Source organism: Elephas maximus, chromosome 21 (genome assembly GCF_024166365.1).
Source record: "Elephas maximus indicus isolate mEleMax1 chromosome 21, mEleMax1 primary haplotype, whole genome shotgun sequence".
Classification (NCBI taxonomy): Eukaryota; Metazoa; Chordata; class Mammalia; order Proboscidea; family Elephantidae; genus Elephas; species Elephas maximus.
The window spans coordinates 58,247,346-58,265,079 of NC_064839.1; the positions used below are offsets into that span (position 1 = coordinate 58,247,346).

At 38.9% G+C, this 17,734-nt stretch overlaps 1 gene segment (V, D, J or C); it reads right to left on the reverse strand.

The window, feature by feature from the left end:
* Window positions 1–16,472: 16,472 nt before the first annotated feature.
* LOC126064607 (immunoglobulin heavy variable 1-69-2-like) lies at window positions 16,473–17,050 on the reverse strand. The segment is given in 2 exon segments: window positions 16,473–16,876; window positions 16,962–17,050. Coding segments are annotated over 2 exon segments (450 nt in total).
* Window positions 17,051–17,734: the final 684 nt, after the last annotated feature.

The window sequence follows — 17,734 nt, forward strand, 5'->3', positions numbered from 1 at the left end:
GAGATAGGCAGTGTTGAGCACCTAGAGCCATCCTCTCATCATTGGAGAAGGAAAAAACTTGCACTGCGGGGAAAAGATAATTTGCCACCTCCTCTAGCTGGGGGAGAACAGGACAGAAGCCACTCCTGTCCAGGCATAAACAGTCCTTGGACTTTGAGCATCTTTCCCCTCTGAATGGACCTGTGTGGGCCTATTTCAGGAGAATAGGCCCTTATTGGCAGACTCCAACCATTTCAGCTTTTGGTGGAGAGGCGGGTGTTTGATGTTTGACATTGCTTTGCCTATTAAACAGGGTCCTCACCTACCCACATCAGGGGCCTAAGGACTGATAGCTCCACTCAGGTCACCCAGCCACCCTCAACAGGGGTCCAAGGATAACTGGTATCTCCCAGTCCTTATAACCAAAAACATTAGGTGCCCATGGTCCATCTGCAGAACCCACCCACCTGCACACTCTAGGGAACAGGTAAGTGCTTTTCTCAGAGATGCTCAGAGGCCAGTTCTTAGCTCTCTGCCTTGTGCAGAGTGTGAACCCCTGCTGCAATCAGATACAAGTACATACACCAATCACCCCTGCCCCTCTAAGGCTGTAGGACAGAGCCTGTACCACACACTTGATGATCAGCTACCTAGAAACCTGAGCTGAATTCATACAAGAAAAGTGAATGGACTCCTAGGCTGACGTACCTGATAACAGCTCTAGCCATCTGGGGACAAGAAGTCAGAGCTCCAGAGATGAAAATAATCAAGCTAGCTCACTCAAGAAATCATTTGGGCATATCAAAACAAAACAAAGCAAGAAGCATTGACAAAGTAAGCAAGCAGAAACAAATACAATAACTTATAGATGGCTCAGAGACAACAGTCAATATCAAGTCACATAAAGAAAGAGGCCATGATCACCTCAACAAGCTCTCAAAACAAAGAATCCAGGGATCTTCTAGATGAAAGTGCATTCCTGGGATTACCAGACGCAGAATACAAAAGATTAATATACAGAACCCTTCAAGACATCAGGAAGGAAATGAAGCAATATGCAGAACGAGCCAAAGAACACACAGATAAAGCAATTGAAGAAAATAGAAAGATTATTCAGGAACATAATGAAAAATTTAATAAGCTGGAAAAATCCATAGACAGACACCAATCAGAAATTCAGAAGATTAACAATAAAATTACAGAAGTAGACAACCCACTAGAAAGTCAGAGGAGCATAATTCACCAACTAGAAGCCAGAAGTTCTGAACTTGAAGATAAATCACTTGGCACTAACATATTTGAAGAAAAATCAGATAAAAGAATTTAAAAAAATGAAGGAATCTTCAGAATCATGTGGGACCCTATCAAGAGAAATAACCTATGAGTGATTGGGGTACCAGAACAGGGAAGGATAACAGAAAATACAGAGAGAATTGTTGAAGGTTTGTTGGTGGAAAACTCCCCTGATATTATGAAAGATGAGAAGATATCTATCCAAGATGCTCACCAAACTCCACATAAGGTAGATGTTAAAAGAAAATCACCAAGGCATATTATAATCAAACTTGCCAAAACCAAACATAAAGAGAGAATTTTAAGGGCAGCTAGGGATAAACGAAAAGTCACCTACAAATGAGAGGCAATAAGAATAAGCTCAGACTACTCGGCAGAAACAATACAGGACAGAAGGCAATGGGATGACGTATTTAAAAAATTGAAGGAAAAAATTGCCAACCAAGAATCATATATCCAGCAAAACTGTCTCTTAAATATACAGGTGAAATTAGGACCTTTCCAGATAAACAGAAGCTTAGGAAATTCATAAACACCAAATCAAAACTACAGAAAATACTAAAGGGAGTTCTTTGGTTAGAAAATCAATCAAATCACGTATGAACCCAAGACTAGAATACTGGGCAGAGCAATCAGAAGTCAACCCAAACAGGGAATTAAAAAAAAAAAGCTCAAAACAGAGTAACAGCAATGGTATTATATAAAAGAAGACAACATTCAAACAATAAAGAGGGACTAAGAAATGTAATCATAGATTTTCCATATGGAGAGGAAAATATGGTGATATAAAGAAATAAAAGTTAGCTTTAAATTTAGAAAAATGGGGTAAATAATAAGGTAAGCCCAAAAGAGACAAAATATCCTCCTCATCAAAATGAAATACAAGAAATAATAGAGACTCAGCAGAAACAAAATCAACAACAACGAATACGAGGAAAGGACAATATATAAAGTTGATCTATTCAGCACATAAAATTAAATGGGAAAAAGAAACTGCCAACAACACAGAAAAAAAAGACATCAAAATGCTAGTACTAAATTCATACCTATCCATAATCACACTGAATGTAAATGGAATATATGCACCACTAAAGAGACAGAGAGTGGCAGAATGGATTAAAAAACATGATCCATCTATATACTGCCTACAAGAGACACATCTTAGACTTAGAGACACAAACTAAAACTCAAAGGATGGGAAAAATATATTAAGCAAACAGCAATCAAAAAAGACCAGGAGTGGCAATATTAATTTCTGACAAAATAGACTTTAAAGTTAAATCCATCATAAAGGATAATGAAGGACACCATTAATGACTAAAGGGACAGTATATCAAAAAGATATAACCATATTAAATATTTATGCACCCAATGACAGGGCTGCAAGATCCATAAAATAAACTCTATCAGCATAGAAAAGTGACATAGACAGCTCCACAATTATGGTAGGAGACTTCAACACACCACTTTCAGTGAAGGACAGGACATCCAGAAAGAAGCTCAATAAAGATATGGAAGATCTAATCGCCACAATCAACCAACTTCACCTCATAGACATATACAGAACATTCCACCCAACAGCAACCAAGTATACTTTCTTTTCTAGTGCACATGGAACATTCTCTAGAATAGACCACATATTAGGTCATAAAGTAAGCCTTGGCAGAATTCAAAACATTGAAATATTAAAAAATATCTTCTCAGACCATAAGGCCTTAAAAGTGGAAATTAATAACAGAAAAAGCAGGGGGGAAAAATCAAACAATTGGAATCTGAACAATACCCTGCTCAAAAAAGGACTGGATTATAGAAGACATTAAGGGTGGCATAAAGAAATTCATAGAATACAATGAGAATGAAAAGATTTCCTATCAGAACCTTTGGGACACATCAAAAGCAGTGCTCAGAGGTCAATTAATATCAATAAAAGCACACACACAAAAAGAAGAAAGGGCCAAAATCAAAGAATTATCCCTACAACTTGAAGAAATTGAAAGAGAGCAAGAAAAGAAACCCTCAGGCACCAGAAGAAAACAAATAACAAAAAATTACAGCAGACCTAAATGAAATAGAAAACAGAAAAACAATTGAAAGGATTAAGAAGACCAAAAGTTGGTTCTTTGAGAAATTAAACAAAATTGATAAACCACTGGACAAACTGACAATGGAAAAACAGGAGAAGAAGCAAAGAACTCAAATAAGAAATGAGATGGGCGATACTACAAGAGACACTAATGAAATTAAAAGAAACATATCAGATTACTATGAAAAATTGTACTCTAACAAATTTGAAAACCTAGAAGAAATAGATGAATTCCTAGAACACACGACCTACCTAAACTAACACAAATAGAGGTAGAACAACTAAATACACCTGTAACAAAAGAAGAGGTTGAAAAAGTAATCAAAAAAAACCCAAGGGGGGTTGGGGAAACCCTGGCCCTGACGCCTTCAACCTGGAGTTCTTCCAAACTTTCAGAGAAGAAAGAGTTAACACCACTACTACTAAAGGTATTTATTTCAGAGCATGGAAAATGATGGATTACCACGAAACTCATTCTATGAAGCCAGCATTTCCCTGATACCAAAAATAGGTAAAGACACCACAAAAAAAGAAAATTACAAACCTATATCCCTCATGAATGTAGGTGCAAACATCCTCAACAAAATTCTAGCCAATAGAATTCAACAACACATAAAAAAATAATTCAACATGACCAAGCGCGATCCATACCACGTACGCAGGGATGGTTCAACATTAGAAAAACAATTAATGTAATCCATCACATAAATATAACAAAAGACAAGAATCACATGATTTTATCAATTGATGCACAAAAGGCATTTGACAAAGTTCAACATGCATTCATGATAAAAACTCTCAGCAAAATAGGAATAGAAGGAAAATTCCTCAACATAATAAAGGGTGTTTATACAAAGCCAAGAGCCAACATCATCCTAAATAGAAAGAGCCTGAAAGCATTCCCCTTGAGATTGGGAACCAGACAAGGGTGCCCTTATCACCACTCTTATTCAACATTGTCCTGGAGGTCCTAGCCAGAGCAATTAGGCTACGTAAAGAAATAAAGGGCATCCAGATTGGCAAGGAAGAAGTAAAATTATCTCTATTTGCAGATGACATGATCTTATACACAGCAAATCCTACGGAATCCTCAAGAAAACTACTGAAACTAATAGAAGAGTTAGCAGAGTATCGGGATAAAAGGTAAACATACAAAAATCAATTGGATTCCTCTACACCAACAAAAAGAACATCGAAGGATGTGGGACCAAGATGGCTGACTAGGTAGACGCTACCACAGATCCCCCTGCAACAAAGACTGAGAAAAACAAGTGAATCGATCACATACCTGGCAATCTATGAACCCTGACCAGCAAACACAGAACTAAGGAGCTGACCTGAGTGACAGGGGAGTGAAAAGCTGGGCGGTAAAGCAGCTACCGCTTCTGGAACCGGCATTCCCTGCCACAGCTTTGAGCCCTCGTGTTCCCTGGTGCCAGAGTGCTTGGGCTGATTGCGGCTTACTGAGACGGGGCAAGCACGGGACGCAGCCCTATCCCCTAGCCCCCTGGAGTAACCTCGCCAAAGACTCAGCCAGTGTGAGCAGGCTGCACACTGACGCAGCTGAAAGGAGGGTGAGAACCCACGGGGAAGCAGGGACTGTTTTCAGAGCCTGGAGCCAGTGACCCAGTCAGAAAACCTTGGTGCTGGGCTTTGGGCTAAGCACTGAGAAGAAGATCACAGCTTCCTGAGATGGCGCAAGCACAGGACACAGCCCTAAAGCACTGGAGTGGCCTCAGCCAGAAACCTAGCCAACATATGGAGGATGCAAGCCAATGCAGCTGACAGAAGAAGCAGAAATCATGGGGAAGCAGCAACCGGTTTTGGAGCCTAGAGCACTGCGTCCCAGCCAGAAAACCTTGCCACTGGGCTTTGCAATAGGAGCGGAGGAGATGATTATGGCTTCCTGAGACCATCGGGGGCAATCTCGACCCAGCCAGCGCACACATGCTACACACCCCTCTGGAATCTCAGGTAAAACAGTCTTCACCAAACAAGATAAGTAACGTTGTCTATATTGCTGAGCTACTCTCTCCTATGTGTATGATCCCTCCCCTCCCTGCCCCAGCTGGGTTTATGAACACTGGAATTTCCTGGGCCAGGGAGTGAGGTGCTATGTGGGTTTTTCTTTTTCTGACCCATTCTCCTGGCCTGAGAGAAGCAGCAATTAAAAATCCGGGAGGGAAAAAATCCTTCCCTGGCCTCCCTAAACTGGAATAATAATACACAACCAGCTCCGGCCAAGCAAAAGAGATCCATAGTCTCTGGGTTTCATCCCTACAGGGAGCCAGGTGGCTATTATAATGCAAAGGCAATTCTGAGAGAGCTCTGACTGTAATTGTTTTAGTGAAGCAGTGGAAAAACAAGTTTTGGAGGTCTGATACCTCTCTACCTATTAAACAGAGCCCTCACTGATCCACAGCAGGGAAATGAAGGCTAAAGCCCCACTCACACCACCTAGCCACCTGTGAAAGGGCACTGAGGATAGTGACGCCTACCAATCTTTAGAGGTACAACCATTAGGTGCCTAAGGTACATCAGCAGAGCCCACTCACCAAAGTTCTCTGGGAATAGAGACACTCCTACTTCACTGGCACATGGGGGAAGGCTGTCAGCATCCTGCCCTCCTCGGAGTGTGACACCCTGCCACTACTAGAATCTGGTGAATACAACCATCACCACTACTCCTCTAAGTTAATAGGTGACAGCCTACACCACACACTACGTGACCCACAATCAGCACACCTAAGCTGATTCTATTCAAGAATAGTGAATGGGCTCATAGGCTCATATATCTGGTAACAGCTCAAACCAGCTGGTAATAGGACGTAAATGATTCAAAGACTACAACAATCAAGATAGCACAATCTAGTAGCACATCTGGGTATATTAGAAGAAAACAAAACAAGAAGAATAAAACTCGGTGAGCAAATATAAAATAAATCATTACAATATCTTATAGATGGCTCGGAGACAGCAGTTGATATCAAATCACATGAAGAAGTAGACCATGATTGCTTCTAAAATCCCCAAATTAAAGGATCAAAATCTTTCCCAAATGAAGATACAATCCTGGAATTAGCAGATGTACAATATAAAAAACTAATATACAGAACGATTCAAGACATCAAGGATGACCTCAGAAATGAAATAAGAAAATCTACAGAAAAAGCCAAGCATCACACTGATAAAGCAGTTAAAGAAATCAAAAAGATTATTCAAGAATATACTGAAAAACTAATCAGCTGCAAGAAACCATACAGAGACAGCATTCAGAAATCCAAAAGATTAACAATAAAATTACAGAATTAGAGAACTCCCTAGGAAGAGGAGCAGAATCGAGGAATTGGAATGCAGAGTGGGGAAGTTAGAGGATAAGGCATTTGACACCAATATAGTTGAAGTAAAATCAGATGAAAGAATTTAAAAAAAAGAAGAAACCCTAAGAATCATGTGGGACTCTATGAAGAAGAATAACCGGCATGTGATTGGAGTTCCAGAACAGGGAGGGATAACAGAAAATACAGAGAGAATAGTTGAAGATCTGTTGGCAGAAAATTTCCTGGCATCATGAAAGATGAAAGGGTATCTATCCGAGACTCTCATTGAACACCATACAAGATAGATCCCAAGGAAAATCACCAAGGCATATTATCGTCAAACTTGCCAAAACCAAAGATAAAGAGAAAATTTTAAAAGCAGCCCAGGGATAAATGAAAAGTCACCTACAAAGGAGAATCAATAAGAATATGTTCAGGCTACTCAGCAGAAACCATGCAGGCAAGAAGGCAATGGGATGACATATATATAGAGCACTGAAGGAAAAAAACTGCCAGCCAAGAATCATATATCCAGCAAAACTCTCTCAAATATGAAGGTGAAATTAAGATATTTACAGATAAACACAAGCTTAGAGAATATGCAAAAATTAAAACAAAGCTACAAGAATTACTAAAGGAAATTCTTTGGTCAGAAAATCAATAATATCAGATGCTGACACAACAAAAGGTCACAGAACGGAACATCCTGATACCAACTCAAATAGGGAAATCACCTAAACAAAATAAGATTAATTTCAAAAAGAAAAAAAAATGCTCAAAACAGAATTATTGAAGTCATTATTTAAAAGGTTACAATAATCAAAAAAGAGGGACTAAATACAGGAGGCATAGATCTTCCATATGGAGAGGAAAACAAGGCGATATAGGACAATTCAAGCTAGGTTTTTACTTAGAAAAATAGGGGTAAATATTAAGATAACCACAAGGAGTCCTAACAATTCCATACTTCAAAATAAAAACCAAGATAAACATAACAACTCAGCAAAAATAAATGCAACTACTATGAAAATGAGCAACACACAATTTATAAAGAAAAACTTCTCAGCACAAAAAAGTAAGTGGAAAAATGAAATTGTCAACAACACACAAAAAAAGGCATCAAAATGACAGCACTAAACTCATACTTATCTATAATTATGCTGAATGTAAATGGACTAAATGCACCAATAAAGAGACAGAGAGTCTCAGACTGGATAAAAAAAAAAAACATGATTCACCTATATGCTGCCTACAAGAGGCACACCTTAGACTCAGAGATACAAATAAACTAAAGCTCAGAGGATGGAAAAAAATATATCGAGCAAACAACAATCAAAAAAGAGCAGGAGTGGCAATATTAATTTCTGAAAAAAAAGAATTTAAAGTTAAATCTACCTCAAAGGATAAAGGATGACACTACGTAATGATTAAAGGGACAATTTACCTGGAAGATATAACCATATAAAACATTTATGCACCCAATGATAGGGCTGCAAGATACATAAAACAAACTTTAGCAGAATTGAAAAGTGAGATAGACACCTCCACAATTACAGTAGGAGACTTCAAAACACCTCTTTCAATGAAGGATAAGACTTCCAGTAAGAAGCTCAATAGAGACACAGAAGATCTAATTGCTACAATCAACCAACTTGACCTCATAGGCTTATACAGAACACTCCACCGAACAGCTGCAAAGTATACTTGTTTTTCTAGTGCACATGGAACATTCTCTAGAATAGATCAATTATTAGGTCATAAAACAACCCTTTGCAAAAACATCAAAATATTACAAAGCATCTTCTCAGACCATAAAGCCATAAACATAGAAAGCAATAACAGAAAAACCAGGGAAAAGAAATCAAATACTTGGAAATTGAACAATACCCTGCTCAAAAAAGACAGGGTAATAGAAGACATTAAGGAGGTAATAAAGAAATTCATAGAATGAAATGAGACTGAAAACACTTTGTATCAAAACCTCTGGGACACAGTGAAAGCAGTGCTCAGAGGTCAATTTATATCAATAAATGCACACATACAAAAAGAAGAAAGAGCCAAAATCAGAGAACTGTCCCTACAACTTGAACAAATAGAAAGTGAGCAACAAAGGAATGCGTCAGGCACCAGAAGAAAACAATAAAAACTAGAGCAGAATTAAATGAATTAGAGAAAAGAAAAACAATGGAAAGAATTAACAGGGCCAAAAGCCGGTTCTTTGAAAAAATTAACAAAATTGATAAACCATTGGCCAGACTGACTAAGAAAATACAGGAAAGGAAACAAATACTCTAAATAAAGAAATGAGGCGGGCCATATCACAACAGACCCAACTGAAATTAAAAGAATCATATGAGATTACTAGGAAAAATTTACTCTAACCATTTGAAAACCTAGAAGAAATGGATGAATTCCTAGAAACATACTACCTACCTAAACTAACACAATCAGAAGTAGAACAACTAAATAGACCTATAACAAATAAAGAGATTGAACATGTAATAATAAAAAAAAAACTCCCAAAGAAAAAAAAAGCCCTGGCCCGGGTGGCTTTAAGAGAAGAGTTAAAACCACTACTACTAAAGGTATTTCAAAGCATAGAAAATAATGGAATACTACCTCACTCATTCTATGAAGCCAGCATATCCCTGTTACCAAAACCAGGTAAAGACAACACACAAAAAAAGAAAATTACAGACCTATATCCCTCATGAACACAGATGCAAAAATCCTCAACAAAATTCCAGCGAATGGAATTCAACAACATATCAAAAAAATAATCCACCACGACCAAGTGGAATTTATACCAAGTATGCAAGGTTATGTAAGGTTGGTTCAATATCAGAAAAACAATTAATATAATCCACCATATTAATAAAACAAAAGACAAAAACCACACGATCTTATCAATTGATGCAGAAAAGGCATTTGACAAAGTCTAATATCCATTCATGAGAAAAACTCTCACTGAAATAGGAATAGAAGGGAAATTCCTCAACATAATGAAGGGGTATCTATACAAAGCCAACAGCCAACATCATCCTAAATGGAGAGAGCCTGAAATCATTTCCCTTGAGAATGGGAACCAGGCAAGGATGCCCTTATCACTGCTCTTATTCAACATTGTACTGGAAGTCCTAGCCAGAGCAATTAGGCTAGACAAAGAAATAAAGGGCATCCGGATTGGCAAGGAAGAAGTAAAATTATCTCTGTTTGCAGACGACATGATCTTATACACAGAAAGCCCTAAGGAATCCTCAAGAAAACTACTGAAACTAAAAGAAGAGTTCAGCAGAGTTTCAGGTTGCAAGATAAACATACAAAAATCAGTTGGATTCCTCTACATCAACAAAAAGAACATTGAAGAGGAAATCACCAAATCAATACCATTCACAATAGCCCCCCAAAAGATAAAATACTTAGGAATAAATCTTACCAAAGATGTAAAAACCTATACAAAGTACTACTGCAAAAAACTAAAAGGGACCTACATAAGTGGGAAAACACCTTGCTCATGGATAGGAAGACTTAATGTTATAAAAATGTCTATTCTACCAAAACCCATCTACATAAACAATGCACTTCTGATCCAAATTCCGAATACATTTTTTAATGTGATGGAGAAACAAATCACCAACTTCATATGGAAGGGAAAGAAGCCCCACACAAGCAAAGCATTACTGAAAAAGAAGAGCAAAGTGGGAGGCCTCACTCTACCTGATTTTAGAACATATTATGACAACCACGGAAACCGTGGTGGCATAGTGGTTAAGTGCTACAGCTGCAAACCAAAGGGTTGGCAGTTCAAATCCACCAGGCACTCCTTGGAAACTCTATGGAGCAGTTCTACTCTGTCCTATAGGGTCACTATGAGTCGGAATCGACTCAATGGCACTGGGTTTGGTTTTGGTTTGGTTTTATACAGCCACAGTAGTCAAAACAGCCTGGTACTGGTAAAAGAACAGATACATAGACCAATGGAACAGAATTGAGAATTCAGATATGAATAAAACCACATATTAGCAGCTGATATTTGACAAAGGCCCAGTGTCAGGTAATTGGGGAAAAGATAGTCTTTTTAACAAATGGTGCTGGCACAACTGGATATCCATCTGCAAAAAAAAATGAAACAGGACCCATACCTCACACCATGCACAAAAACTAACTCCAAATGAATCAAAGATCTAAACATAAAGACCAAAGCAATAAAGATCATGGAAGGAAAAATAGGGACAACATTAGGAGAGCTAATACAAGGCACAAACAGAATACGAAACATTACTAAAAATGACGAAGAGAAACCAGGTAACTGGGAGCTCCTAAAAATCAAACACCTATGCTCATCTAAAGACTTCACCAAAAGAGTAAAAAGACCACCTACAAACTGGGAAAAAATTTTCAGCTATGACATCTCCGACCAGCGCCTGATCTCTAAAATCTACATTATTCTGCTAAAACTCAACCACAAAAAAACAAACAACCCAATTAAAAATTGGGCAAAGGATATGAACAGACACTTCATGAAAGAAGATATTCAGGCGGCTAACAGACACATGAGGAAATGCTTTCGATCATTAGCCATTAGAGAAATGTAAATTAAAACTACAGTGAGATTGCATCTCACTTCAACAAGGCTGGTATTAATCAAAAAAAAGCACAAAATAATAAATGTTAGAGAGGATTGGAACACTTACACTGCTGGTGGGAATGTAAAATGGTACAACCACTTTGGAAATCGATTTGGCATTTCCTTAAAAAGCTAGAAATAGAACTACCATACGACCCAGAAATCCCACTGCTCAGAATATATCCTAGGGAAATAAGAGTCTTTACAAGAACAGATATATGCACACCCATGTTTACTGCAGCACTGTTTACAACAGCAAAAAGCTGGAAGCAACCAAGGTGTCCATCAACAGATGAGTGGATAAATAAATTAAGGTATATTCACAAAATGGAATACTACGCATAGATAAAGAACAGCGATGAATCTCTGAAATATTTCATAACATGGAGGAACCTGGAAGGCATTATGCTCAGTGAAATTAGTCAGCTGAAAAAGGACAAATATTGTACAAGACCATTATTCTAAGATCTTGAGAAATACTTTAAACTGAGAAGAACAAATTCGTTTGTGATTACAAGAGGGGGGAGGGAGGGAGGGTGGCGGAGGGTTATTTACTGATTAGATAGTAGATAGGACCTACTTTAGGTGAAGGGAAGACAAGTTTCAATACGGGGGAGGTCAGCACAACTGGACTAAACCAAAAGCAAACTAAACCAAACTGAATGCTCCGAAGGTCAGCAAAGCATGGGCAGGGGTTTGGGGACTATGGCTTCAGGGCACATCTAAGTCAATTGGAAAAATAAAATCTATTAAGAAAACGTTCTGCATCCGCACTTTGAAGTGTGGGGTCTGGTGTCTTAAACATCAGCAACCGGCCAGCTAAGATGCGTCAATGAGTCTCAACCCACTTGGGCCAAAAGAGAATGAAGAACACCAAGCTCACAAGGTAATTATGAGCCCAAGAGACAAAAAGGGCTACATGAACTAGAGACTACATCATCCTGAGACCAGAAGAACTAGACGTTGCCCAGCCACAACCGATGACTGCCCTGACAGAGAACACAACAGAGAACCCCTGAAGCAGCAGGAGAACAGTGGGATGCAGACCCCAAATTCTCATAAAAAGGCCAGACTTAATGGTCTGACTGAGACTAGAAGGACCCCGGCGGTCAGGGACCCCAAACCCTCTGTTGGCCCAGAGCAGGAACCATTCCCAAAGCCAGCTCATCACACATGGATTGGACTGGACAATGGGTTGGAGAGAGATGCTGATGAGGAGTAAGCTACTTGCACCATGTGGACACCTGAGACTATGTTGGCACCTCCTGTCTGGAGGGGTGATGGGAGGGTAGAGGGGGTTAGAAACTGGCAAAAAGGTCACAAAAGGAGACACTGGAAGGAGAGGGCAGGCAGACTCATTAGGGGGAGTGTAAATGGGAGTATGTAGTAAGGGGTATATAGGTTTATATGTGAGAGACTGACTTGATTTGTAAACTTTCACTTAAATCACAATAAAAATTATTTTAAAAAAAAGAACATTGAAGAGGAAATCACCAAATCAATACCATTTACAGTAGCCCCTAAGAAGATAAAATACTTAGGAATAAATCTTACCAGAGATGTAAAAGATTTATACAAAGAAAACTGAAATTCACTTCTGCAAGAAACCAAAAGAGGCCTACATAAGTGGAAAAACATACCTTGCTCATGGATAGGAAGACTTAACATTATCAAAATGTCTAGTCTACCAAATCCTGTCTATATATACAATGCACTTCCAACCCAAATTCCAACCACATTTTTTAATGAGAGGGAGAAACAAATCACCAACTTCATATGGAAGGGAAAGGGGCCCCGGATAAGTAAAGCATTACTGAAAAAGAAGAACAAAGTGAGAGGCCTTACTCTATCTCATTTTAGAAGCTATTACACTGCCACAGTAGTCAAAACAGCCTGGTACTGGTACAACAACAGATACATAGACCAATGGAACAGAATTGAGAATCCAGACATAAATCCATCCACATATGAGCAGTTGATATTTGACAAGGGCCCGAAAACAGTGAAATGGGGAAAAGACAGTCTTCTTAACAAGTGGTGCTGGCATAACTGGATATCCACCTGCAACAAATGAAACTAGACCCATACCTCACTCTATGCACAAAAAAGAGCTCAAAATGGATCAAAGACCGAAATATAAACTCTAAAACAATAAAGATCAGGTAGAAAAAATAGGGTAATACATGGCATACACAGTATACAAAATATTACTAACAATGCAGAAGAAAAAGTAGATAACTGGGAGCTCCTAAAAAACACCTGTGCTCATCCAAAGACTTCACCAAAAGAGTAAAAAGTACCTACAGACTGGGAAAAACTTTTTAGCTGTGACATTTCCGATCAGTGCCTGATCTCTAAAATCTACATGATACTGCAAAAACTCAACTATAAAAAGACAAATAACCCAATTAAAAAATGGGCAAAAGGTATGAACAGACACTTCACTAAGGAAGACATTCAGGTAGCTAACAGATACTTGAGGAAATGCTCATGATCATTAGCCATTAGTGAAATGCAAATCAAAACTACAATGAGATTTCATTTCTATCCAACGAGGCTGGAATTAATCCAAGAAACACAAAACAATAAATGTTGGAGAAGCTGTGGAGAGACTGGAACGCTTATACACTGCTGGTGGTAATGTAAAATGGTACAACAACTTTGGAAATCTATTTGGAACTTCCTTAAAAAGCTAGAAATAGAACTACCATACTATCCAGCAATCCCATTCCTTGGAATATATGTAGAGAAATAAGAGCCTTTACACAAACAGATATATGCACACCCATGTTCATTGCAGCACTGTTTATAATAGCAAAAACATGGAAGCAACCAAGGTGCCCATCAACGGATGAATGGATAAATAAATTATGGTATATTCACACAATGGAATACTATGCATCAATAAAGAACAGTGATGACACTGTGAAACATTTCATAACATAGAGGAGTCTGGATGGCATTATGCTGAGTGAAACTTCTCAGTTGCAAGAGGACAAATATTGTATAGGACCACTAGTATAAGAACTCAAGAAATAGTTTAAACAGAGAAGAAAATATTCTTTGATGGTTACAAGAGGGGGGAGGAAGGTAGGGTGGGAGAGAGGTACTCGTTAATTAGATAGTAGATAAGAACTACTTTAGGTGACAGGAAAGATAACACACAATACAGGTGAGGTGAGCACAACTGGACTAAACGAAAAGGAATAACTGCCCTGACAGGGAACACAACAGAGAACCCCTGAGGAAGCAGGAAAGCAGTGGGATGCAGACCTCAAATTCTCATAAAAAACCAGACTTAATGGTCTGACTGAGACTAGAAGGACCCTGGTGGTCACAGCCCCCAGCCTTTCTGTTGGCCCAGGACAGGAACCATTCCCAAAGCCAACTCCTCAGACAAGGATTGGACTGGACATGGGTTGGAGAGGGATGCTGGTGAGGAGTGACCTTCTTGGATCCAGTGGACACTTGAGACTATGTTAGCGTCTCCTTCCTGGAGGGGAGATGAGAGGGTAGAGGGGGTTAGAAGCTGGCAAAATGGACACTAAAAGAGAGAGTGGAGGGAGGGAGCGGGCTGTCTCATTAAGGGGAGAGCAAGTGGGAGCATGTAGCAAGGTGTATATAAGTTTTGTGTGAGAGACTAACTTCATTTGTGAACTTTCAATTAAAGCAAAATAAAAATTAAAAAAAAAAAAAAAGGGTTGGCCAATTCACCAGGTGCTCCTTGGAAACCCTATGGGGCAGTAAAACCCTGTCCTCCAGGATCAATATGAGTCACAAATGACACGACGACAAAGTTTTTTTTTTAATACATATAATTTAAGATGTCAGGACGGGATTCAGATTGTCTAAAAAAAATTAGTGATATTACAAATTTGTGAAAGAACTCACGGAAGAGGGTAGGGGGAAATGTACTAACCTAAGTAACTTTGGAAATGGAGGCAATCTGTAAAATTAAAGGCAAATGTACCTACACGTAAGCACTGCTATCTAGTTGATAATTTGTTTATTTTCCAACGAGTGCCTGGGTCAATGACTCTGATTAGCTACTGTACAGGAAAACTGGAAATAAATAACTCAGTAAATGTATAGCAAAAGATGGGAGTCAAACTAAAAGAGCTCTCAATAGCTAAAAAAGCTGGAAATTTACAAAAGCTAAATGAACACCAGAATATTGGATTATGTCACAAATAATAAAACCAATATCCATGAGTCCATACTGATTTTAACGATTGAATTTTTTTTTTTTTTAATGAGGAGGAGACGAACAGCTCATACAGAAGAATTCCAAATGACTCATGTATGTACTCTCAACATCAAAAGATGAAATCGAACTCCCCATTCCTTTAGTATGTTCTGTGCTTACAGTCATGGGAAAAATTCTGAGTGACCTTGGATCAGAAAATGAGTTTTAGATTTACCATCAAAAACATGACCAAAAAAGATAAAATATTAATAAATGGTCACTATCAAAACTGTTTCTTTCAATCTGCAAAAGTCATTGCTAAGGAAATGAAAAGACAAGAAATAGACCAGGAGAAATATTGGAAAATCACATATTTTGTAAATGACTTGTATCATGAATATACAAGGACACTTAACTGAAGAAAACAAAAAAGTTAAAAAAAAATTGACCTTTATTCTAAGCAAACATGTCACTAAAAAAGATATTCAAAGAGGTCATTCATTAGGGAACAATAAAGTACAACAACCATGACATAGCATTCATAGCCTATCAGAACGACTGAAACCCAAAGTACTGTCAACAGTATTTTGGCAAGAATTTGGAATGCTAAGAATTCTCATTCTTTGCCGGTGGTAACGTAAAATGATACAGCTTCTTTGTAAGACAGTAGGGCAATTTTTTTGGAAGTTAAGTATAAGGTTACTATGTAATCTAAAAATTGTCCCCCATGATAATTACCCAACTGACTTTGAAACTTAATCTCACACAATTGAACCTCTCCTCTGAATATGAATTTTACTTACAGGGTAATTGTTGCATGGAAAATTTATATTTTCATTAACTTTGGGCCTCATTCTTGAAATCCACGCAGTAGAAATTTTCATGGTATTTAGGTATGTTCAGTCGGGTTCCATTGTTCCTCACCTAATTATAGTCAATGCATCTTTCTATTTTTTTCTGTTTCTCAGTCATTTAGGGAAATTGTCACCCAAATTTCCCCTGTAATCGCCTGCCTCCTTCCGACATAGCTGCTTCCTTCTTCGGGGTTTCTGACACAGTCAGGATGTGGTTATCACACTGTGTGGTTGTACAGTAATACACAGCTGTATCCTCAGAGCTCAGACTATTTAGCTCCATGTAGGCTGTGTTCGTGGATGTGTCGCTGGTGATGGTGACTCTGCCCTGGAATTTCTGTGAGTATATTTTCTTACCATCTTCTGGGTCATGTCGTGCAATCCACTCAAGCCCTTTCCCAGAGGCCTGTCGCACCCAGTGCATATAGCTGCTGGTGAAAGTGTATCCAGAAGCCTTGCAGGAGACCTTCACGGATGCTCCTGGCTTCTTCACTTCAGCCCCAGACTGCAACAGCTGGACCTCAGAGTGGACGCCTGTGCAGAACAGACACAGGTGGACATAATATCTATTAAGCAGTTGCAGCCCCCTCCTCAGTCCTGGACCTGCGGGCTATCTTACCTGTAGTTACTGCCGCCAAGAAGAGGATTGTCCAGCTCCAATCCATGATGAGGGAGCTATGTTCTCAGGAACTTCTGTATGAGAAGGATGTGGTTATTGGCTGATGCTGTGGAGGACACAGACATATCCCCATTTAACTCAACAGACCCCAGATTGTTTGCATATTCAAGAGGATGAATAATTCAAAGCTCAGTAACTGGCTCAGCCTAAGAAGGAGAAGATAGAAGACACAGAGATCGCACAACTCCACAATGCTGAGGGTGCAAGTCTTAATCCTTGTAGATGTATGTGTCTTTTTACTGGGTACTTGTTAATTTTGTGTTAACCACATACACTGCACAAACAGAGCTCTTAGCACTTAGGGATGCAACACCCACAGGTCTGCCTTTCCTTGTGACCACTATTTTACATGGTGTAGACTACATGGAACTTTTCTGGGGTCCATCACAGGCTGTGATGCTGACCAGGTGGGTTGACTTCATTATGGTCCTTCAGGCACCAAGCACAGGTGAAGGGTAACTCAGAGAAGAACCGTTGTCCAATGTGAGTGTTCAGCAGGTTCCCAGGCAGCACTGAAATCTGCTCCTCACTCCTGGGACAATGTCTCCAAGCACTTGTGTGATTCTCCTGAGCACCCAGGCTGTTCAGTAAGAAGACTTTTTGTTCTCAGACCATCCCTGTGATTAGTGATATAGGGATCTGTTTCTGATGTCACCGATAATAGAAATTGTGAAAGTCACAGTTCTGAAACCTTTCCATGACTTCGTATTTAA